Source organism: Apteryx rowi, unplaced genomic scaffold, assembly GCF_003343035.1.
Source record: "Apteryx rowi isolate R43461 unplaced genomic scaffold, aptRow1 scaffold_326, whole genome shotgun sequence".
Classification (NCBI taxonomy): domain Eukaryota; kingdom Metazoa; phylum Chordata; class Aves; order Apterygiformes; family Apterygidae; genus Apteryx; species Apteryx rowi.
The window spans coordinates 20,637-43,694 of NW_020449708.1; the positions used below are offsets into that span (position 1 = coordinate 20,637).

The 23,058-nt window shown below is 53.3% G+C and overlaps 2 protein-coding genes across 2 annotated transcripts in view; one reads left to right on the top strand and one right to left on the bottom strand.

Moving 5' to 3' along the window:
- The window catches only part of BAP1 (BRCA1 associated protein 1), a 19,408-nt gene extending 2,099 nt beyond the window's left edge, over positions 1-17,309 (top strand). The window contains exons 2-17 of the mRNA XM_026071502.1: positions 4,202-4,403; positions 4,504-4,558; positions 5,383-5,515; positions 6,500-6,619; positions 7,134-7,195; positions 7,279-7,421; positions 8,458-8,536; positions 9,503-9,626; positions 10,024-10,141; positions 10,574-10,761; positions 11,889-12,022; positions 12,643-13,115; positions 13,246-13,406; positions 14,268-14,360; positions 14,902-14,974; positions 15,362-17,309. Coding sequence (XP_025927287.1) covers positions 4,202-4,403; positions 4,504-4,558; positions 5,383-5,515; positions 6,500-6,619; positions 7,134-7,195; positions 7,279-7,421; positions 8,458-8,536; positions 9,503-9,626; positions 10,024-10,141; positions 10,574-10,761; positions 11,889-12,022; positions 12,643-13,115; positions 13,246-13,406; positions 14,268-14,360; positions 14,902-14,974; positions 15,362-15,495 — 2,292 coding nt within the window. The 3' untranslated portion in view covers positions 15,496-17,309. The remainder of the gene's footprint in view (positions 1-4,201; positions 4,404-4,503; positions 4,559-5,382; positions 5,516-6,499; positions 6,620-7,133; positions 7,196-7,278; positions 7,422-8,457; positions 8,537-9,502; positions 9,627-10,023; positions 10,142-10,573; positions 10,762-11,888; positions 12,023-12,642; positions 13,116-13,245; positions 13,407-14,267; positions 14,361-14,901; positions 14,975-15,361) is intronic.
- A 112-nt stretch (positions 17,310-17,421) lies between these two features.
- The window catches only part of DNAH1 (dynein axonemal heavy chain 1), a 79,554-nt gene continuing 73,917 nt past the window's right edge, over positions 17,422-23,058 (bottom strand). The window contains exons 69-77 of the mRNA XM_026071499.1: positions 22,759-22,929; positions 22,117-22,296; positions 21,853-22,029; positions 20,859-21,029; positions 19,937-20,067; positions 19,348-19,492; positions 18,870-19,076; positions 18,060-18,294; positions 17,422-17,634 (exon numbers count right to left, since the gene is read on the bottom strand). Coding sequence (XP_025927284.1) covers positions 17,513-17,634; positions 18,060-18,294; positions 18,870-19,076; positions 19,348-19,492; positions 19,937-20,067; positions 20,859-21,029; positions 21,853-22,029; positions 22,117-22,296; positions 22,759-22,929 — 1,539 coding nt within the window. The 3' untranslated portion in view covers positions 17,422-17,512. The remainder of the gene's footprint in view (positions 17,635-18,059; positions 18,295-18,869; positions 19,077-19,347; positions 19,493-19,936; positions 20,068-20,858; positions 21,030-21,852; positions 22,030-22,116; positions 22,297-22,758; positions 22,930-23,058) is intronic.

Sequence of the window (23,058 nt, forward strand, 5' to 3'; positions counted from 1 at the left end):
ATAGGGGGCAGGCCAGGGGTGGAGGTATGGGGCTCTGGAGGGGTTATAGGGAGCAGACCTGGGGTGGGGGTATGGGGCTGTGGGGGTTGGGGGAAGGCCTGGGGTGGGGCTCGGGTGTCTGGGTCAGGGTATGGGGGCATGGTTTGGGCTATGGGGGACCAGGCCTGGGTTGGGGTGTCTGGGGCAGGGTTACGGGGGGTGCAGATGGATGTATGAGGGGCGCCAGGTTGGGGTAGGGGTATGGGAGCCCTGCAAGGGGGCTGCGCGTGGGTGTGTGCACAGCGCAGGGGGGTTCAGGCATGGGTGCTCGCGGGCACAGCCTAGCAGGCAGTTTGCAGACTGTGGGGAGGAGATTATGGGGTTGTAAAGAAAGCAGGAGAGATGGTGGTACGGGGAAATTCAGGTGTGAAGTGAGGGTGTACAGGAAGAGACCTTATGGTGGTGTGGACATAGCCCGGGGGCAAACTGTGGAGGATTTGGGGAAAGGCTGCAGGGTGTAACGAAGATGGAAAGGAGGGGATATTAGGAGGCTGAATATAGGGGTGCAGGTATGGACTGAGAGCGTAGATAGGGGTGAACATGGCTGCACGCCTGGCCCTGGAGCCCAGTGCAAGCATGGCATGGCCTGGCCTGGCCTGGTCTGGCCCTGCCGTGTCCAGCAAGGCTCAGTAACTTGATTTCTGTGCTGCACGACACACAGTCCTTGTGGGCTTTGGACACGGAACCGCTTCCACACTGATAAACCCAGCTGACTTTGTGGAAAACCTGTCAAATGCCATGACAATGTATCGTGACACGTTCCTGAAGTTTGCAAATACACTGTGCAATATTGCTGAAATACAGGAACAAGCGATAGGTGGCTATACTTTGTGGTTACAAGGTGCCCCTCACTCTAGAAACAGTTCTGACTAGCAGTTGTCCCAGAACTTCACAGGTGATTCAGGACAACCTGCATGTCTATAGCAGTGGAATATGTGGGGTGGCTTCTCCATCCCACGCATGTCAAATTCTGTCATCATGTTAAAGATGAGCAGATGGATAAAATGGCCTGGTACCACTCCGCCAGGTAGCCTGTGAAAGATCCTGAAGAACCTAGTAGGGTGTGTGAGCGGCCAGGAAATGATAGCCACAGGCACTCCCTTCCCGCTGCATTGAAGAAGGTTGTTTCTGTGGTGGTGTCGGGTGTTCATAGTGGAGTTAATTTTGTGAGTTAGGACTTGAGGGCTGGTTGTACCTGGGAGAGACATGCCAAAGCCAGTGTTAGCCTGGGGTATTGGTTGAATGTCATTTTAATGTGTTTGAGCTGATGTGATGAAACATGGAATGATCTTCTCAGACTGAGAGCTGTTCTTTAGGATGTGATGGTATACTCTGGTTCTGGTTGTGTTCTCGAGGCCTTAGGTGAGGAAACCAGACCACCTTGCATTACACTAATCTCCCTGCGCTCAGCAGAAGAGTCTGTATGGTATCTGTCTCCCAGACAACCTAGGTTTTGCTGCTCTTTATCTTCTTCTTACTGATAATTAGGAATCGCCAAAATTGTTCACATTTTCTCCCTTCTTCATCATGAAGACACCCAAGACAAAATACGGTTTGGATTCTGACATTTGGGAGGGAAGGTTGTTTGACTGGAAGCAAATCTATCCACATGCAGTGATGCTTTGCAGTGTTAAGACCAATTCTTTATCTGAGAGATGTAAACCTGCAAACTTGGTGTTTCTGTCCTGGTGCTGAGCTGAATTCCTACCCTAATCCTGCAGCGGAGACAGGCTCTCAGCACCTGGATCGCTTTCAGATGCAAACCCCTGACTGTAGTGGTGGCTTGAACTTGAACTGCCTGCTGGGGTCTGTGCTGCAGTTCAGCTTAGCCCAGTTTGTTGGCTGCTCCTTTGGGTGCTGTGTGATCCAAGTGCTGTGTAGCTGCAAGGCTGCCCTTACCCAAGCAAGGTTAACTGGAAGGAATTACACCTCATCCAGCAGGAATGGCTCACCTCTCTCCAGCTACATTTCTTCAGATGTATGTAGGTTTGAATTCTGTGGTGGGTATTTGGGCCTGGCAAATGCTGTTGTATCAACTTGAACTGTGGTTATGAATGTTATGAATGAGTCCCCTCAGAATTTGGGCCATGGAGTTGTCTCGTCTGTCCTTGTGTGTGATGTTGGTACAAGGATGTTGCCGTGTAACTGTCCTGTGGTTCTGGAGCCACTGAAACTCTCTGTTCTTCCGGCCTGCCTGGAGATCAGGTTCTCCCATCTTTCTGGGAGTATCAGTGCTGCTTTGACCGTTTATGGTTATTTGTTTTCGCAAGGCCTCGCTCTGGGACCTGATACCAGAGCCATGCAAATCTTAGCTTGCAGAGGTTGTGATACGGTTCATATCTTCTCATATCGTGTGTGTTTTGCTGTGGTCAGCAGACTGTAACTTTGATCTTTGCTTTGAAATTGGAGAATGAGTGAGGCTCTTCTTACAAATGTAAGGTATCACACTCTCTAACTGAAGATTTGCTTCATCACAAGGGGCAGCATGCACATCCTCAAAATCTTTCTTTTCAACTGCTGTGAAAGTATTTGCTGTTGACAGGCTCTACCTGTAAACAGCTGTGGCTCCTGATGCCTTGACTGGTGCCATCTAAAGACAGAACAAGAACCGTGACTGTAAAGAGCATCTGAAGACCTTCACGGTATTTAAGGATTGGAGGGACTGCTACCCCCAAGGGAGATTGTTGCGAAGATGGCAGTGTGGCTGCACGCAGCCAAGTAGCACTTTTCAAGCTGGCTGACGGAGGAAGGTTTGTCCGCAGAGTGTGATTGCTGGGGTCTGAAGTCTCTGTAGGTGTGACCTCCAGAACAGACCCCTCCGTAACATCTTCTGCTTTAAGCCCATAGTTTGAGTAAGAACTTCTCTATCAGAAAGGCATCTAGGCTCGGTTTAAAGGCTTTACGTGATGAAGAGACTGTCACCATTTTGAAATAAATTCTTTCAGTGGTGTGTTTCTTCCCACAGAAAATTTTATAAGAAATGCAACGTTTTCATCTTCTAGCTCTTGAAATGTTAGTGTGACTTTTTCTGCTAAATTAGGGAGTGCTTTTCATCTCAGAAGTTTCCTCCCCATTTTAGTCATTTTAACTTTGATGTGGAAGCCCCTTGGTCTCTTCCCTTCTTGGCTAAATCACTTACATCAGGTTCCTTAAATCCTTTGTTTATAGGGATGTTTCTCAGGATTGAATCCTTCTTATTGATATTCCATGGACCTCCTGCCAATATTTCAGCAGCCTTTTTAAGGAAGCACAAGGAGCAGATTTAGTATTCCAGTCCTGAGCTTGCTAACTCTGCATACAGAGGAACTGCCTGAAAATGGGGCCGACCACATTTTCTGTGGCATTGTAGTGGTAGCTCTGGCTCAGTTGCCCCAATAATCCCTCAGCCTCTTCTCCACTGTCCTTCTGTAATGGGAATTTTGTAATCACTGGAGATAGACTCTGGAATTTGCCACCCTAGGAGACAGGAAGATAAGCATGAGCTTTTTGGCCCTGAGGACTCCACAGCAGCCCCATTGCTCCCAGCTGGCTCTCCCTCCACTGGCTGTCTTTACTAACAAAAACCTGAATGCCCTTCTTTTAAAAATCCTGTGGTCTATTCAGCTGGTTTTCTTCCAGTTAGAAGAGAGTGAGTGTCACTTAAGAGCTCTGTGCTGTTGGCAAGTTGCTTGTAGTAGCTTGGTAGGCTGAAGCTGGAGTTCAGCTTAAGATGGTCTGACAGGACAAGGGGGGGGGGGGGTTGTTTTAGGTTGTCTCAAGTGTTTAACAGGCCCCACTCCTTCCAGGGTCTTGAAACCTCCATTTGAACAGTGCCAGCCAAGAAAGTGTTCGTGGGTAAAAGTTCTGGTCAGGAGCATATAAATCTATGCTCTTGGTGCGATTTTCCTTTTAGCCTAGTTTCCTAAGGAAACAGAGCTTGGGCAGTGACTGTCCGTCTCCTTAGAGTTCCCCCGTTCCCTAAATAAGTCTCAATCTCCTACATCAATTTGTTCCAAACTTTCTTTTGCTGTGTTCAGCTGAGTGGCAGGCCCATAAGTGCATGTCCAGCCCAATTAGTTTGAACCAGGCACAATGCTTGCTGCCCCTGTCCCAGCTGGTGGAAAGGGTCATAGGAAGGAGACGGTACTATGGGTTGAGGAAGTAGCAAGATAGGGTTCGATAGCTCTGCTGCTGGGGAACCAGTGTGGTCTCAGTGCTGCATTGCTGCAGTTTTTCTGCCTCTGCCTTGGCCTCTGACTGCGTGTGCTCTTCTGAGGCTGGTGGCAGCAGGTTTCCTGTCTGCTCCTCAGTGTGCTCTCCAGCCAGAAATAATCTCTTTGTTTGTTCCCTTCCAGGTCTCTTCACGCTATTGGTTGAAGATTTTGGTGAGTGCAAGAAGTCCTCCTAGGAAGTTGATTTCATGCTTGGCATTACCTCTAGCCCTTTCTGGTAGGCTTTACACCAGGTTCTACCCTTTATTTGCAGGGGTCAAGGGGGTGCAGGTTGAAGAGATCTATGATCTGCAGAGCAAATGCCAAGGGTAAGTCACCAGCTTGAAAGTGTGATTTTAAATAAGCAAAATGTGTGTGGGTCTGGGAACTCATTTTCAGGTGTTCAAAGAGCCCATGTGAGGCTGTCAGTCACAGAGATCAGTGTGGTAAGCTATAAACCAGGAATGCTTTATCAGGTTTGAGGCAGACGGGTGATCTCATGCCCTTGCTTTAGTAATGACTTACTCCTGCTGGCACTGCAGGCTGAGGTGGCAAGTTGGCCCTGGGACAAAATTACATGGAGAGAAAGACGTTGTGGGGCGGTGGGGACAAACTTCGGGGGTTTGTTATCTCTTTCCCCATGGACAGTTGCTGTGTCAAGCCTGCATGCTTTGAGTGTGGGTTTTCTCTCTATCTCAATGCTCTGAGATGGCTTTGAGGCAGCAGCTTTCTTAAAAGCCATTGTCTGATCTCTTGAAAATAAATGCACTGTTTATATAAAATAAGGGGTCGTTTGGTGGTCGGTCACCATTCTGGAAGACAATGAGTGTCCGGAGGTGGATTTCACCTCCTCTTTGTCTCGAGTCTCTTGACACCTTCTGTCAAACCCCAAACTTTTCAATCTTGGTTGTTRTCTGAGACCTGAGCCCGGACCATCAGAACGGTAGAATGCCCTGGGTTACATGGGACTGCAGGGACTTGTGGCGGGGACGGTCACTTCCCAGTAAAATGGGACTAGCATTTCTGCTTCCTCTCCCTGTCCTTGCTCTGCCTGTGGTTTAAAACAGAACGGTTCTGGCACCGAGCAGAGCAGCCCCACTGGCATGGTCACGCATGTCTCCGAAATGATGCAATTGCTAACTTCTCTCTGCAGCCCTGTGTATGGGTTCATCTTCCTATTCAAGTGGATTGAGGAGCGCAGATCCCGCCGGAAGGTCTCTACCCTGGTGGATGAGACGTCGGTGATCGATGATGACATCGTTAATAACATGTTCTTTGCTCACCAGGTAAGTTGGAGGCGAGGGGAAAGGGGGGCATCTCTTGTGACACTGCAGGGAGAGAGAGCTGACAGCAAGGGCTCTTCTGCTTGTTGGCACATCCTTTAGCAAAACAGAAGAGCTGCAGATGAGAAAGGAAGAGCTGCCAGTCTGGCACTGGGGAGGAGTGAGTAGGAGATGTGGTGTGACACGTCCCCCTTGGGGAGGAGGCACAGCCAGCACAGGTGTGGGGCACTGCTTCCACCTTGTGTCCGTTTCTTGTGCTGCCTCCATAAGTCTGTGCAAACACAGGCAGCTGTCCAGGGCACCCTGGAGTGCTGGGTCTGGGTAAAAGAGATGGGGTTAGGGAGTCTCTGCAGGCAGTATTGTGGTGCGAGTAGGACTAGGAAACCCGTGTTCTTCCAGCCCCTCATATATATCCCGGGGAATATGGGGCACTGTGCAGAGAGGCAGCCAGCATGCTGGAGCAGTCTGGCCTTGCCCTTTCTGCAGCTGGGGTCTCTGACAAGGAGCAGGATGGTGCTAGCATTCAGAGCTGAGCTCAGGGGAGTGACCAAACAACTTTGTTGGTGATGTAGCATCTTTACAGGTTTTGGGGTGCCACTGCACCTGGCACTCTGGAGGAAGGAGCATGGTCCTGAGCAGCTGCATTGCTCTTGTCTTTCCTGAGTGCACCTCCTCTCCTGTGAAGGGATTACCAGCTCTTCTGTCCCAGGAAGCTCTGCCCTGAGCTCTTGTGTCAAGTTGGAGGGAACCGAGGAAGGGCTGAGGGCCAGTCTGTGGCCTGGGCTGCGAGCAGATGCTCATGAGGGCACGGTGTGGCTCAGTGCACGAGACTGATCCTGCTCTTCTCCTTCGTTGAGAGCCGAGGTGTAGGATAAGTTGCTGCTCTCTCATGCATCATTACTTTGCAATTGATTAGTCAGCTGTGAGAGTTTGCTGAAGGGTTACCTTATTCCTGTTCTTTAAGATGATTTTTGTGTCAACCTCCAGCTGATCCCCAATTCCTGTGCCACCCACGCCCTGCTGAGTGTCCTCCTGAACTGCAACAATGTTGACCTGGGCCCCACACTGAGCCGCATGAAGGATTTCACCAAAGGATTCAGCCCTGAGGTAGGAGTGGAGGTGTGCAGAAGAGTGCACTGGGGGCTCGTGTGTGTCTGTCTCTTGCTCCCCTCTTGGGATGATGTTCTAGTGAGCTGGCTCCTTTGCAGCCATTCATGGTTGCGTGCTACATAAGTATTGCCTGTTTACTCTGGTCTTCTCTCCTTACCTCATTCAGAGACTCTTTCCCCTTATGCTGGGCCCAGCTCTCAGCCTTCTGTCGCGTTATTCCCTAGCCCGGATATATTCTTTAACTTTGTGGTCAAATGTCCTCTGTCCTGCCTTCAGACCTGTCTTTTAAGTCTGTGTTTCTCTCACCCTGTAATCCCCTCCCTTCTCTTTAGCAGAAGTTGTGTGCTCTTTTCATCTTGGGTTGTTACCTGTAGCTCAGTAGAGCAGAAGTTGTGCCTGAAAGTTGCTCTTAAAGCCCTGTGTGTGGATGAGGGAGCTGGTCAGCTGAAGCATTTTGCTGTTTATTGTTGCTTCTCAATTGTTCTTACCTCTTGCTCTTTGTCTGCTGCAGAGTAAAGGCTACGCTATTGGGAATGCCCCAGAGCTGGCCAAGGCCCATAACAGCCATGCCAGGTGAGTGGAGATGTCTCTTGCAGCTTGGCTTTGCTGGAGGAGGCAGGCTCTGCACTGACCTCTTGGCTCTCTTGCCCTTGCAGGCCGGAGCCACGGCACCTGCCGGAAAAGCAGAATGGGATCAGCGCTGTGCGAACCATGGAGGCTTTTCATTTTGTCAGTTATGTCCCCATCAAGGGACGCCTGTTTGAGCTAGATGGGCTCAAGGTTTATCCCATTGACCACGGTAAGAGGCTAAGGGCTTTCTGACCCTGCTCATCAACACCGTAGAAGAGACATTCTGGTTTGTCTTTTCTCTCCTTCCCCCAGTTCCAAGTGTGCCAATGGGTATTGTTTTTCATTGCCTTGTAAGCATTAGCTGATGTTTTTGGAGAATCATTCCAGTGACTCCCAGATTTGTGTTAAGTTTTGGTAGCTCATTTGGAGCCTGTCACTGAGGATTGTGTATAGAAAACTTGATTGTTTCTAAATGCATTGCATTGATTTTTCCAGCCTTGCCATTTTCCTGTCCAGTTGCTCAGGGTCACAAGGTCCTTCTGTAGGTCTCCAGAACTGGCTTTTGTTTTTGCTCTCCAGAATAACTTGGTATTGCAAGCAGAATTTGTCTCCTCCTTACCCATTCCCTGCGCCAGATAACCTCTGTATGTTGAGGCACAAAGTCCCCAACACAGATCCCAGCAGGACTGCTCTGGTTACTCTTTCCTCTTACAACTTGACCATTTAGTTCTGTCCTTCAAACACTTTTTGCCTCTGTGCATCAGGGCTTTTGATAAAATACTCACCAAACGCATTTGGATTTCTTACGCTTGGCACCAGATCACCTTTTCTAGCAGCAGGTAAGGTCTAAGTTCTGGAGCTGGGATTTCCTTGGACTTTGCAAGCCCAATGCCCATAACTTGCTAGTGGTCCATAGAGTTCACAACTCACCTTTCTGCCTTGCATATGACTTGCATGTTTCCATTCAGAAGGCAGAGAGTGGGGGGGTCTAGCAATGGGCTGCATGTAGCTGACGGTGTGGTCCTTCTGTCTCCTGGCCCCCTCCTTGAGAGGGTCACTTGGGACCAAGATGCAGGCCACATGGGTCTCGCTGGTGGGGATAATACACTCCAGACCACTGTCTCCTATCTGTGCCCTGGTATGCAAGGGAGCCATGAGAGTACACCTTATGGGGATGGCAGGAGCCCTGCTCCTTGCTGCTCTGTGGATCTGAAGCAGGAGCCTTGGCCTGCTTTCCTAATTCTAGCTCTGTCTTTTTACCACAGGGCCTTGGGCTGATGATGAAGAATGGACAGATAAAGCCAGGAGAGTAATCATGGAACGAATCGGCCTGGCCACTGCAGGGTAATGTCCCAGGCCATGGTGCAGGCACTGACTCATTGCCATGTCCCCAGAAGCATTTCTGCTGTGGTCACTGTGTAATGAATCATGGAAATGGGGATGGCGAACGTTGCTTGGGAGGGATACAGGTGCACCTCATATTTGCCTTCTCTCTCCTGCAGTCTGCCTGCTTTCAGAGCATGCAGAGAAGTTGTGCTCTCTGCACAACGCGGGGTCTCTGCAAGTCTCCGTGCAGGACAAGAGTGGCCATGCTAGATCCCTGTTTGCTCGAGTCCGTAGGAGAGGGAATGGTACTTCTGCTCCTGACCTGAACCTCTTGGAAGCGGGGGCAGGAGCCACTTGAGCAGTGCGATTGGTGTCTCCTACTGGAAAGGCCATGGGTCTCAGAGCATTCAAACTGTCTTCTCCCCCTTCCAAACTTGCATGTGATAAACTGAACCTTTCCCACAATGCTGCATATAGTTTAGATCATAGCAAACGCAAGCCCTGACCCCAGATCCCCTGAGTTCGATGCTCTTTTCCAGGCCTAATCAGCAGTTCTCTCACTTAGCTTAAAAACCTGGGCCTCTGCATTTCTGCTCACCCCCCCTTCCAGAAAAGTTAAGTTTGGGTCACCCTAGACTAGTGATTTCCATGATGCCAGGCTGTCTACAGCCCTACTGTTCAGTTGGCATCTCCAGGCCTCAGCACTTGTGCAGGCATCTTTGCATTTGGGGAGGGATAGGTGCAAAGCCTGTTTTGCCTTGAGGCTGAAATAACCTTGCTCTGCTTCTTCAGCCGATGTGAAGTTGATTTGTTTTGGGGGGAAATGCCTGCCATGTGTTGGTGTTTAACACAGGGTCAGAGGAGGTGCTACCTGGAAACTGCTTATAGGTGTGTGGTGTGGCCGGCAGTCTATTAATCCCCTTGCTGGGGAGACCCACTTTCCGCAGCCAGCCTTTGGCTAATGTCTGCTCTGACTTCCTGCAGGGAGCCGTACCATGACATCCGCTTCAACTTGATGGCAGTGGTGCCTGATCGGAGGATGAAGTATGAGTCCAAACTGCACATCCTGAAGATGAACCGCCAGACTGTGCTGGAGGCATTGCAGCAGGTAGGACAGCCGGGGCCCTGAGGGAGTGAGGCTGAGACAGGAGTAGACTCTGCTGTCAGGGCATCTCCTTGTGCTGTAGAGGCCCTGGATTTTTCTGACACTGGCAGACTTGCTGTCTTTGGAAAGGTGTTCTGGGAAGGGGAGGTCTCAGCTTCCCTTTGCCTTTGAATCCCATGCCTATACTGTTAGCCCTGCAGTGAGTTGAACTATCTTGCTGCCTGGCCTTTCACTGTTCCCCTGGGAGGTTCTCCATAGCACTCTCAGCTGATAGCATATGGGGGTGCTTGGAGGCTGGCTTAGCCTTGCAAGTTCTCCTTTTGCAGTGCTCCAAACAGAAGGATGTGGTGTGGGTCTCCCTGGTCCAGCACTCAGTTTCTGTCCGTCTTTTGCCTTCAAGCTTATCCGAGTAACTCAGCCTGAGCTGATCCAGACCCAGAAGTCCCAGGAGTCTCAGCCTCCTGAAGAGTCCAAGCCAGCCAGCAGCAAGACCGTGGCCCCAGAGAGCATCCATCCAGGTACGGCCCTCATTCTAGCGGTGTTGCCATCTAGCCTCGCCTTTCATGCAACGAGCACATTTTGGCACAGGCTGGTAACAACTTCTGGCTGACCTGGAGCTTGAGACAGTTATGGTTGGCTTCACTTTTTTTTTTCCTCTAAGCCCAGCTTAGCACGCTGTCCTGGGGTGGGCCTGATCAGGTGTGCCTTAAATGCCCCTGTGCCTGGGAGGAGTGTCAGAGGGGTGCAGAGCTTAAGAAAGGGACGGCTTAAGTTTGGGGGCACTTGTGACAGCTAGAGGTGGAACAGAAAGTGAGTGTGATGCCTCTGCTCATTGTCTGGTGGAGCATGAGAGCTCCTCTGTTATGTGGGGTGGGAAGGGGATGGCAGGGAACATCGAGTAAAAGGTGGCCATGCTGGTTGTGAAAGGCTGCCCTGTGCTTGTATTACAGACAGCACYGATGAGTCCGCCAGCCAGGGTCACCCCGCAGCCACACAGAGTCCACCCAACAAATCCAAACCGGTGGCAAAGCCGTCAGTGAGCAGTATCAACGGGGCACCTCCAGCAAACCCCAATCCCATCGTGCAGAGGCTGCCAGCCTTTCTGGATAATCACAATTACGCCAAATCCCCCATGCAGGTAGGCAGGAGCTCCAGGCCAGCGGCATGCCTGACTTGAGCTGAACTTTCCGCTTCCAGTCCCCCACCTCCATGGGAGTATTGCTGACAGCCACTCTTGCCCCCTCCCCTGCCTTGCAGTGTGCTTGCCCTTGTGCCACCCAGGCTGGAAGGTGAGCAGGTGAAAACTAACCTGGCAAAAGAGATCCTCTTTAACATGGGTCATGCTTAGCTGATGTGGCTCACCATGTGGCCCTGGGAATGCCACTCCTGGCGCAAAGGGGACTGCCAGGGACAGGAACAAATTTGCCTATTGGCTCGAGCGTAAATCTGTCTGTGCTGAGTGAAGCCCAAAGGAGAAGAGCTTCCCATGAGAACCAGAGGCTGTGGGAGGGTTGGGGAGGATCTGAGCCAGGGGACATGGGGTGAGGGAAGAGGTGAAGGAGAGAGCCTGGCTCCCTTTGTGCCCACTGATGTTGGGTTACATAACCCAGTAACGCTCAGACGGACCTAAACTGTGGGCTCTGGTCACTGCTAGCTGCTGATACTCCGTATCCAGGACACAGTCTGCACCTGTGAACCTTCGGCTGTGGCTCCCCTACTGCTTGAGCAGGGCATTCAGTTGCTGGCAGTGCCCTTGCACCATTGTGATCTGTGTGAGCAGCAAATGCCAGCGTTGGACTTTGCTGGGCCAATGGCACAGGCTGGGGACAGTTTGCAGTGGATGGTTTGACTCAGCTGTCCTGCTTTGCACAGGATGAGAGTTTGGATATGGGGATGTGAACCAGACTGTGTCCCTGACCTCAGGGCCAGAGAACAGGTCTTGGCCTCTTGTATCCAGAACACAATGTGGCCTGATTCCCTGAGGCCTGGTGGGAGGGCTTTGTTTTGGGATCTTGGATGGCCTGATCCAGAAGCCCTACAGGCAAGCCTGGAGCCAGAGCAATTGTGTGTGGTCCCTCAGGGCAGAGGGGTGGTGATTTCCAACTGAACAAGCATAGAAAAGAGTCCCCCTGTTTCCCCTCAGGAGGGGCAGTCCCCTGGGCTCAGCTGGGCTGAGGACACTGTCTGCTGGGATATTCCTCCGAGGCCTCCACGGTGTTTGCCTTGCCCCGCTGTTGGCAGGTTGTGAACAGTGGTGTTTTGCAGGAGGAGGAAGACCTTGCGGCCGGAGTGGGTCGTAGTCGGGTCCCAGTCCGACAGCACCAGCAGTATTCGGACGATGAGGATGACTATGATGATGATGAGGAGGAGGAAGTTTGTAACACCAACTCGGCCATCAGGTAATGGATTGAGCTGTGTGAAGCAGGGTTGGTGGGCTGTGTGGGTGGTGGATCTTGTCCTGGGGAAAGCCTCCCAGTAGTTGATAAATTGCTGTGTTGTGCTGTTGGAGGCAGAGGTTGTTTGAGCTGTGTTTGAGGGCACCTGGTGGCCAAGGATACTCAGTGCGCCCTGCCTGGTGGGCACAGGACCTAGTGGACTTCACTTTCTCCAAACTGAGCCTTAGCTCCCCAGTGCTGATTGCCAAATTGGATCATGGTGACGGTGCTGGTGTGTTGGGACTGCTGTGAAGGCCAGGAAGGTGGGATAGCAGTGAGGCTGCTTTTGGATCTTCTGAATGAAATGTGGGGGAACACAGCACCCTGTGGGAAGCCCCCTGGACACATTCTCCCCCTCCCCCCCCAGTGTAGGGGTACCTGCAGCTAAGCAGATCATTGGGAATGGGGGGCTGTCAGAGCAGCTGGTGGCAGTGGGGACCACCTAGAAATGCTTCAGACCTTGCTTTATTCCAGCACATAGCTTTGAGCACCAAGTGTGGAGATGGCAGTGTCTGGGCTTGCTACAGCTGGGCCCCCCGCTCCTTCCACCAGCTATTCACCTTCTCATCTGTGTTTCTGGGCAGGTACAAGAGGAAAGGACAGGTAAAGCAAGAGCATGTGGCGGCATCTGCAGACGGTCAGCTTTCAGTCCTCCAGCCCAACACCATCAACGTTCTGGCTGAGAAGCTGAAGGAATCTCAAAAGGACCTTTCCATTCCCCTGTCCATCAAGACAAGCAGCGGGGGTGCTGCTGTGGCCGTTGTCACCCATTCCCAGCCTTCTCCCACCCCCAGCAATGAGAGCACGGACACGGCCTCGGAAATCGGCAGTGCCTTCAACTCCCCACTGCGCTCCCCCATCCGTTCAGCCAACCCCACCCGCCCCTCCAGCCCCGTCACCTCCCACATCTCCAAGGTGCTCTTTGGTGAGGAGGACGGCCTGCTGCGTGTGGACTGCATGCGCTACAACCGTGCTGTCAGGGACCTGGGGCCCATCATCAGCACCGGGCTGCTGCACCTCACGGAGGATGGCGTGTTCTGCCCGCTGGCTGTTGCAGGTAGGTGCCTGCTGGCTCCAGGTGGTGGCATCTCCCTTGCAGGGTGCAGAATGGGAGCGTGTCTTTTAACTTGGGGAGTGAATATAAGTCCTTGGTGATGGCTCCTGATGCTCCCTTCCCTTGTGTGCAGATGGGGGGAAAAGTTCCCCCCCTTCCATCAAACCTGGTGAAGAGGCCCAGATCGCTATCAAACTGGAAGAGAAGGAGGGCAGTGAGGCCAGTGACAGCAAAGAGAAGGTGGGACTTGGCAGGACCAGTGATCACCCTGGGGGGGAAAAGTATTCTCCCAAGGTGAGTTTTGTGCTGCGACAGCCCTGGGAACGTGGAGCTCCCTGTGCTCGCCCAGAGCCGCAGCAGCACTGGCAATGACCAAACCGCATGTGCACGCTGTCCCGATCGCGTCTCGCAGCAGCCGTGCCTCGAGGCATGGGGCAGTGCAGGTTTTGTGCCTTGCGTCATCTTGGGGATGTTTGTGTTGGCAGTGGGTTGAGCCACCGGCTCCTGCAGCTGAGACACTCCGTGTGCTGTGCTCTCTCTTGGGCCTGAGCCAAGCGGGACCCTGCCCAGGGAGAGCCCATCAGGACCTCCCACCGGCATCCCCAGATCCCAGCCTGCTGTTAACCTTACCGCCTCTCTTATGCCCTCCAGCCAGGGGCAGGACCAGGCTTGGATGGCACAAGCGCGTTGAGGACTCCCCTGAGGAGGGCTGGCTAGGAACATGCTTTCTGTTTTACTTAAAAAGGAAGTCTTCAAGGTTTTTTTGTTGTTGTTCTTTTTGTTTTTTTAATTTAAAGAAAAGAACCAGGCCTGCGGATGTTTCTCAGACATGCATGCAAACACTTCCTCATGTTCTGAAGAAGCAGTTACATGGTGCTGGGCTGGGCCCAGGCAGAAGAGGCTAAGACCCAGCTCCCTGTGGCTGGGCCTGCGTGCTGGGTGATTGATTATCCTCCAACTCGGAAATTCCCTATAATGAAGTGCTGTTTGTTTCCCTGCCGAGTGTCTTTTGTTTTGATGAATCATCAGTTTCCCAGCATAGAGAGGCATACCCGCCAGCTCACCCCTCTGGCTCCTGGGCCGTGCGGTGGCGGGCAGCTCCCCTCCTGTGGCAGGGTGCCGTCTGCTCACATTCGCTCTGCTTGATCCTGGCAGGAGCTGCTGGCGCTGCTGAAGTGCGTGGAGGCAGAGATTGCAAACTATGAGGCCTGCCTGAAGGAGGAGGTGGAGAAGAGGAAGAAATTCAAGGTGTGTTTTTGATGGCTTGTTTTGTGTTGCTGATTTAGCTTCCTGAAGGCTTCCGTCTGTGGTGTCTTTATGTCAAGTGTAGGGAGGGTAGTTCAGCTGAGAATGGTGACAGGGAGCGTTTGGGGTCTCTTTCTTGTTACTGATCAGTCCCATATGGCAGAGCCCCTGCCAGGACAGACTGAAGTCCCTGAGCAGCATTAGCTCATGGAGGATGGTGGAGTGCCGCAGCTGGGCCGTGGTCGAGCCTCGGCCCTGCCAGGAGGTAGAGTGGGAGTCTCGGCCTGGCTGCCTAGCAGGGTTCCTGCCGTGCCCACCCTTGCCTGTTCCCCGCTGCCCTTTGTGGAGAATGCTGGCATCTGAACTGGGATGGAGACAGTGCCTCTTCCTGCCTGCTTGTGCACTGGCCTCAGCTGGGCTGCTGTGGCTGGGAGCTGGGTCCCTTTCTGCTTCAGTCTCCCCGGCCTGTGGGATGAGCCTGGTTCTTTGCCCTGTGACAGAGCTGTTTGTCTTGAGCTCTCCTTTCTTCCTGCCCTATTTGTAGATTGATGACCAGAGAAGAACCCACAACTACGATGAGTTCATCTGCACCTTCATCTCCATGCTGGCCCAGGAAGGTGAGCTGGCTGGCTGTGCCGTGCTGCTGGGGGAAGAGAGCATGGGATCTGGACTTGACTTGGGGCTAGTTGCCATGGAGCTGGGGGAGCAGCGCTGAGCTTGACGGAGCAGCAGCTGGGAGTCTGGGAAGCTCCCCGTTTGCTTCTTTCTGCCAGGCCTGGAGCACGAGGTCCTGCTCTGTGGGCTTGCTCTGCGGAGCAGCATGTCTCTGCTCTGCGCCCTCCTGATTTTCTTGTCCCAGAAGGAACCCAGTGATGGGTTTCGGGTGAGAGAGGGAGGGCTGCGCTCTTGCATGGGCAATACCAGCACAGAGCACCCTGCTCCTGTGCGTGGCTGGTGTCTGTAGGCTGTTCTCTGGCACATCTGTGCTGCCTTTTCCCCTGCAGGCATGCTGGCAAGCCTCGTAGAGCAGAACATCTCCGTTCGCAGGCGGCAGGGAGTCAGCATTGGACGTCTCCACAAGCAGAGGAAGCCGGACCGCCGGAAACGCTCCCGTCCGTATAAAGCCAAGCGCCAGTAGCCTTGGAGTCGAGACTGTGAGAAGAAGCTGGGGCCTGTGGCCTTGGGCAGTGACACTTGGATATATGTTACCCTTTGCCCAAGGAAGAGGGACCCCAGTGAGAAGCCTGGATCCTCACTGCTCGCACCCTTAGTGTTATATAAAGGTGGAGCTTGGGGCCAAACAGAATTGGGTTTTCCTCTGAGCCCAAGCTGTGAAAGGCAAAAATGCCTTGTCCTAAGGGGAGTCCCTGTGGCTGCAGCAGAAGGCAGCCCTGAGTGCCCAGCTGCCTGACTGTGCCGCAGCCACATGTGGATACTGTGGGCCCATATCTCAGTGCCCTGGCTGAGGACTGCGGCAGGAGGGGAAGAGCCCACCTGGCTGGTGACAGAGCTGGCGATGTGGGAATCAGTGATGCTGATGCGGGGCTGTGCTGGCCGCAGCTGGCTGTGGTTTGTGTCCTCCTGTGTCCAGGCCTTCAGCTCTGCGCTTCCCCAAGACGTTCAAGTCTCTCTTTTCTATTCCTCTCCTTCCCTTTACAAAGTTTATCTTCTGGTTGTGACACGCTTTGGCTGTCGTTGCTGAGCGAGGTGGCTCCTGGACAGAGCCCGTTCTCCAGCACTGCTGCCCTGCATCGACCCGCCTCTGCACTGCCGAGTTCCCAGAGCGGGCTGGTGTGTGGCCAGGCAGGAGGTAGGGCTCCCCTTTGGGCCTTGGTGGCTGTCACCAGGTGGGCACACGTCAGAGCTAGCCTTGAGCATGGCCCTCTGTGGTGGCACTGGAGAGGGGCGCGTGGCTCTGCTTCCACGGCTGCTCTCCTAGGGACCAGGTCTGTGGCTCCAGCAATGCCTTTGGATAATGCAGGGTTGCTACAAGCCCAGAGAAACCCAGCAAGTAATGAACAGACCAAATAGGGGAATGGCTGCGAGATGGGGGCTGCTGCTTCTGTCTCCAGGCTTTGAAGGCAATGAGCCAGATGGTTCGCATGTGTCCTTGGTGCTGCTAGGCCTGGCTCTGGGGTGGAAGCTGGACTTTAAGTTGGTTGATGCTCTTGGCAGAGCCTTTCAATGTGGGGAGAGGTGACAGCGGTTGCTGTAAAGCGCAAGGTGTTGTCGAATGATTGGGACCACAGCTCCAGGCAGGCAGAAGCAGTGGGAAGAGTCCAAAGCTGCTCTCGCTGCCTGAGCCACACTCTGGCTGCAAACTGAGAGCTTTCTGGTGTGGGCACCACCCCGTTTCATACTGTAACACGCTGTCCTGGCCTGCCCCTCGCCCGCAGCCTCATACCTACCCTGTTTGCACTTCTGCAAATGGTTTTCTCCTCCCTCTCCCCTGCAGCCTGACAGAAAGCTCGGAAGCCTGAGGCTGGTACCTCTCTCTGGTGGTGTCCTGAGGTGTAGGGGGAAGGAACGGCTGTGACCAGGGGAGAAGGGGAACAGCCACAGGAGAGGACAGAATTTGCCAAATGTGCAAATTTGTACAGATCTTGACTGTGGAATGAAACTGTCTTTCTTGGTAATCATTGAAGGGAAGAAAATCCTTGTCTCTTGCTGTGTCTAATATCAAGTGCTGTAAATAGTGGATCTGTCTGAAAGAATAAAGCTATCCTGTAACAGCCATCCAAGGGAGGAGTATGTGAGGGAAGGGAAAGGTGCGTGTGTGCTGCTGGGAGCGCAAGGTGCCTGCTCCAGGCAGCAGGCATGTTAGATCCACGCACCTGAGCAATGGGCACATTGACCCTAGAGCCCTGCTGTGTTTCTGGCACGCTGGCCACTCTTCTGTGGTGTTAAAAACTTGGCATAATTGTGGGGAAAAATACAATAGATGAATGTGATGCTGGTGGAGTCAAGCTGTTTTTATTTATAATGCACAGTACAGTAAAGAGCTCTGAGGGCAAGAGGAGATGGGGAGCAGCTGTTCAGCACTTAACACTTGTCTCCTGCTGGCTGACCACGCTTCTAAGCTGTGCGCGGGCCTGTGGAGGCCCTGGATCAGGCCCTTGGCTGGGACAGCTTCCTTGCCTGGGCAGGTTTTGTGGCTAGAAGTCCAGGGCACAGATCAGGGCCACCCCCCGTTTGATCCAGTGCCTCTGGGGCTTGTCCGTAGGGATCTCCACGGCAATCACGTAGTTGGTGGAATGGCCCGTTGTTGACAGCGTTCCTGTAATGGGAAGAAGGAAAGCGAGGAGAGGGAGTCCCCGACCACAGGGCAGCCCTGTTGCAGTGAGCACAGGTAACTGCACACAGACCGGGGAGTCCCGGACAAGCTTTCTTGTGTGAGATCCCCAGTCCTGTCCCAGCTGGATGACAAGCAGAGCAGAGGAGGGAGAACAGGCTTGTGTGTTTTAAGGTCTGAGCCCAAGCCCTTAAAGACAGTCTGACCAGAGGAGCTGCTGGGTAGCTAGGCTGCCAGGCTGCTCTGGTCTCCTCCATGAGTGAGATACCTGGATCTCCTCAGCCAGTGTGCCTTGCTCCATACCAGTGTGTGGTGGGAGGAGGAAGAGCTCCCATGGACAGGCTGTGGGAATAGCCTAGCTGCTACTGCAGTCTCCTTTGTTTCTGGAGGTCTGCCTTCAGGGTGCCTACCTGCGCGAGTGAGCGTCTTATAGATGGGACACAGGTAGATGCCGGTGGTTGGAGGCTTGCGGTTGGGGACAGGAATCAGCCAGATGATGGCCATCTCTGTGTAAAGCTCTTTGGGACGTGACTCTGCTAACTGAAACGTGGAGGGATCCCAGTGGGCACCTTCGAGAAACAAGCCATGGATGTAGCAGCCCTCATCAGGACGGCGGGTGAGCTCGCTTGCTGACTCCTTCAGTACCTGCAGCAGGAGAGTGGGCCCAGGGCTGTGATCAAAGCCATGTCCCTGGGGCTCAAGCCCCCATGACCCCATGGTGTTTGAAGGGCTCTGGCCATGCAAGCTTCTTGCTGGAGTTGCTACAGGTGCTTCTAATCTGCTGCCACTCTTGACCTTGCAGCAAGAGAGATTTAGTTGCTGATCTAGACACAAATGACAAGCCCTGCTTGTATTACCCTGTCTCAGGAACAGTCTTTGGGCTGTATCTTCAGGGGTCTTCCCCTTGCAGCACAAGGCTGTAGGCAGCCTGAGGAAGACTGGAGAGGAGTGTGAGTAGGTTTGGAGAAGTCTCTGCTTGCCTCCAGGATCTCGTGGAGGCATCTGGTGGTGTGTGGGGGTGTATGTGAGCGCAAAGGGGAAGAAGGGCTTCCATCAGCTTGGGGCTAGACCCTGTGGGTAGCTGTACAGCTAGGGGGCTTCACCTCCTAGATAGGACATGGCTAGAACTGCTGCCTTTGTGGCTTCCTACACATTTGGCTTTCTAGCAGCAGATACTGAACAGCCAGCAAAAATCCAGCGACTCTGGTTAACTCACTGACCTTGAAGCTAAATGAGATGGTGTCGATAGAGATGACGGACTTCCTGGCAAAGTTCTGCAGCGTCCCGGTGAGGAAGGCCTGGGGGAAGAAGAACCCACTGATCCAGAACACGGAGGGGATCCCGTGGCTGATCCATTTTTGCAGGAAATCAATCCGCTGCAGCAAGTCGTTGACCCAGGATGCCAAGGGCTTCAGTGACGGGTAGGCCTGCGGGGCAGCCACAGAGGAAGGCATTGAAGGCATACAGGAGACTGCCAAACCTTCTGCCTCAGTTGCTGATGGCTGCCCAGAGCCTAGGGATTCGTACAGCCTCAGGCTGAGAATGACTGTGCAGCTGCAGTGGGCAGGAGGCATCTGCGCATCAGGGGAACAAGGGCCTGCTCCATGCAGGCCAGCACAGTCAGCTGTAGCTTCTGAAGACCCTTTCCCCTGGCCCGGGGGAGCTCCTGAAGGTGGCTGAGCTAGCTGAGGAGCATACCTTGGTGTCCCACAACTTGGGGACAGTGTTGTTGTACAGACTACTGGCCATCAGCTCCAGCTGAGAGGACATCACCACCAGGCCCTTGAGAGCTTTCAGCAAATCTCTTAATGTCTGAGCAATCGCCTCCAGGAGCCTGTTGTACCTAGGGAGAAACAGCTGATGTTTCTGCAGATGGACCAGAATGACCCAATGCAGAGATTTATTGCCCCTGTCTGAAGTCTGCCCAGACTCTTGGAGGGAGTCTGGACCTCTGTACAATGAGTGAAGCTCTTCCCCTATAGCCCCCAGCTTCTTTCCTTTTGAATGGGGCTCTTGTAGCTGCCCCCCGAGCCCTAGAGAGCTGACAGTAGCAGATGCTACTGTCATGCTACGCTGCTCAGTCCCCACAGTACATGGATCGGTTGAAGGCTGTGGCTGGGATAACAAAGCTGTTGCTGCAGCCCCACTGCCTGTGCTGAAGGCCATGTTCAGCCGGGAGGTTTCCCAAGGATGGGTGGCCGCAAGGGGCCTGCACATCTCTGCCCCTTCCCAAGGGACCGGCCAGTCACAAGGTCAGGACTTGATCCTGGAGCGCTGCCAGGCTTACCTGATCACCTCCTGCACCAGCACCGTGTTCATGGACTCTTCGTAGAGCACTGGGTACTTGCGGATCACCTCCTGCAGGTTAATGGGGGGAGGCAGCTTGGCCAGGATGTCCTTGGAAGTCTCCTCCACGAGCTGGAAGGCAGGCAGCAAGCAGGTGAGCGCCCTTCCAGCCATGGCTGCTGGGAAGGGGGACACCCAAAGCCTGGATGGCAGTGCCATTGCTGGCACCCCACAGGCACGGAGGTTTGGCATTGCCTGTGCCAGGCTGGCTGGGGTGCAGCGAGCTGTGGGCTCGCTCAGTCTAGCCAGGGTTTTCGCGGGGAGTGGTGCAGCTGCTGTGGGGCCCCAGAGAGCCCTGGCCAACACTCCAAAGCCTTTGGTTCTGCTTGGAAAAAAAACCTCTAGGTGGAGAAAAATGAGCCTGAGTCTGAGGAAACTTGGCTGGACTAGGCAGCATCTCTGCCTATTAGTGTGAAACCACTGGGATACTTAGGGAGCGGGCAGGGGCCTGAGCCAGGGATTAGCCAGCAGGGACTTCTCATGGACCGAACGGGAGGAGGCAGATGGGACAGAGGAAGCAAAGAAAGGGAGCGTGTGAGCTGGACTGGCAGCCAAGCAGTGCCCGGCACCAGCTGCCAGAGAATTGATGGGCTAGGGCTCCGTTGCTGCCTCCCAGCACTGCAGCCCTGGGGGCAGGCAGGGTGCGGGGCTCTCCTGGCCCGTGGGTGCTACAGGCTGGCTGGCTCGTGGGCTGAGCATGGCTTCTGCTGGCAAAGCAAACTGCCTGGTGATCCCACAGCCTTGAGTCCACCAAAAGCAGTGCCAGGATCCAATGAGGAGGCAAACCAGCAAACCTAGCTCTCCAGTTTCTCACTGTTAGTCTGTGGTGCACTGTGGCACAGCTAGGGACTGTCAGCACCCACCTCTTCCCTGCTGCGGCCTCCAGATGGGGATGTCTTGGGTTGCAGCTGGATAATGGCCCCCAGCAGAGCAAAAGTCTCATTCTGAGCAAAGGTGATGTTGGCGTTGTCATGTAAACCGAAGATCTCTGGGATATCATTGAGTGGCAGGCTCTTGATGTACTGGAGGTACCCCTAGAGAGGCATGCACATGGGGATGTGAAGCAGACAGCAAGTTTGGGAGGGTGAGAGCCCAGAGATAAAATTGTAGTGCCCCTTTGGCCTGCCAGGGGCCTGGCTCGAAAGAAATGACTAAGCCAGGGCTGTTCAAAAAACTAATCCCAGCAGACTGCAGACCTGCAGCCTCAGCTGGAAGATGCTCCTTGCCTCGCTGGTCAAGATTTATTTATGACTTTCACACAGCTCCTTGTCGCCTGTCACAAACAGTAATGTGTAATTCATGGCTGTTACTCAGGGGCAGCTTTTGTGTGTCCAGAGACACTGACAGATGGCAGAAGGACTCGGACTGCTGGGGAGGTCAAGGCAGTAGCAGCCCCTCTGAGACAGGCCTGGAGGCTGAGCAGAGGCCATAGCTATGGTGTGAGGTTTGGCTGGGGAATAAAACTGCACTCATGATGAAGCAAACATTCCACAGGAACGGGCAGCTTAGCAGCAAGCTTCCCGCAATGTCTCCAGGAAAACTCAACAGATGCTTAAATCTAAAAGTATCTGATATAACAGCTGGTTTGATGTTATATCAAAATGGTTCAGAGTATAAATGCTTTCAGCTGGGGGATTCTGGTGATAGCTACTACCTCTTCCTGTAAGAACAGACATATTTTCCTTCAGTTACTTGAAACAGATGCAGATTGATGAAAGCAGTTTAAGATTTCCAGGTTCTTACTAACCTATATTCCCCCAGGGAACTGGAAATTCTGTGGGTGTCAGGGAGGAGGAGACACCATTTGTGCTAGTGCCTGGATCTATGAAGATGTGTGGTTTTTACTCGTATACTTACGTTCAGGTCATAAGAGGTACTGATCTGCTTGTAGATCCCCGATTCGGAATAGGCGAACTCAGGCATTAGAACCTCAGGCTTGTAGAAGTCTTCCAAAATATTCATGATGCAGCGCCTGTCCCAGTCATCAGTCACACGGCCTCCATAGTTGATCTCCCCAGCTGTGTACTTCAGAACCTGCAAGGGAACACGGGACGGCTTTCCTATCCACGCGTGTATTGTGAACCCGCTCCTCCCACAGAAGGGGCCAGCTCGTGCTCTCACCTTGTACGGGATGTCTGTGTATTCGCTCAAGAACATCTTTAGCTGACTGATGCAGATGCGGAGGTCTCCATCTGTGAACTCATAAGGGATGTTGAACCCCAGGGGCCCAAACTTTCTTCTCTCCAACATGTTCCCATGGAAGAGGCAAAGTGACAGCAACAAGGATTTAAACTCTGTGACCTGTGGGCAGGGGAAGAGGGAGAAGAAGTGCTCAGCTTGGGAGGAGATGACCTTGGATGGGTAAGTACCTGCTGGGACCTGGCAGCAGGCAGAAAACAAGATGTGCCACCTGCCAGTTCAGCAGTGCCAACCAGGGCCTGAAGAGGTGGAAACCTCAGACAGGCTGTTGTGCTGGGGAAGTTGTGGGCATGCACTCCTGCCTAAATAGGTCTGCAAGTGTCTTACTCCAGGCCTCTGCAATACCGTTGCTTTTATTTCTGAAAGTGGAAGTGCTGTTTCTAACTGGCCGATCACAGAGGAGATCTTGGCTGGTGAGAAATACCACCAGCCCTTCTCTAGCATATGAGAGCTCTAGCGGAGGGTGAGGTCCCTGCACAGAGAGGAGCAGAGTGCAAGTGGAAAGCATGCATTGGAGCAGGCTCAGCCTGGGGACAGGAACCCAAAGCAGGAGCTGGGTCTTACCTTGGGGCAAGAATTCAAGAAGTCATCGCTGAAGCTAATGTAGGACTTGAGCAGGTTGGCCTTGACCCCGCGGGGGGGCTCAATGGTCATCTTGGAGCTGTTCTGGAGGATGGACACAGGGAAGCAGTTGCTAGGTAGACTGGTGAGCCAGAGGCGAAAATCCTGATGCACCTGGAGAACCAGAAGACAGAGAGAGTTTGGACACAGCCACTGCAGTCACTCCTGAACCAACCCTCCCATTTTACTGGGAACCTCTGGATGGGATGGAACAAGGTCTGGGTTCCAGCCAGGTGAGTGCCT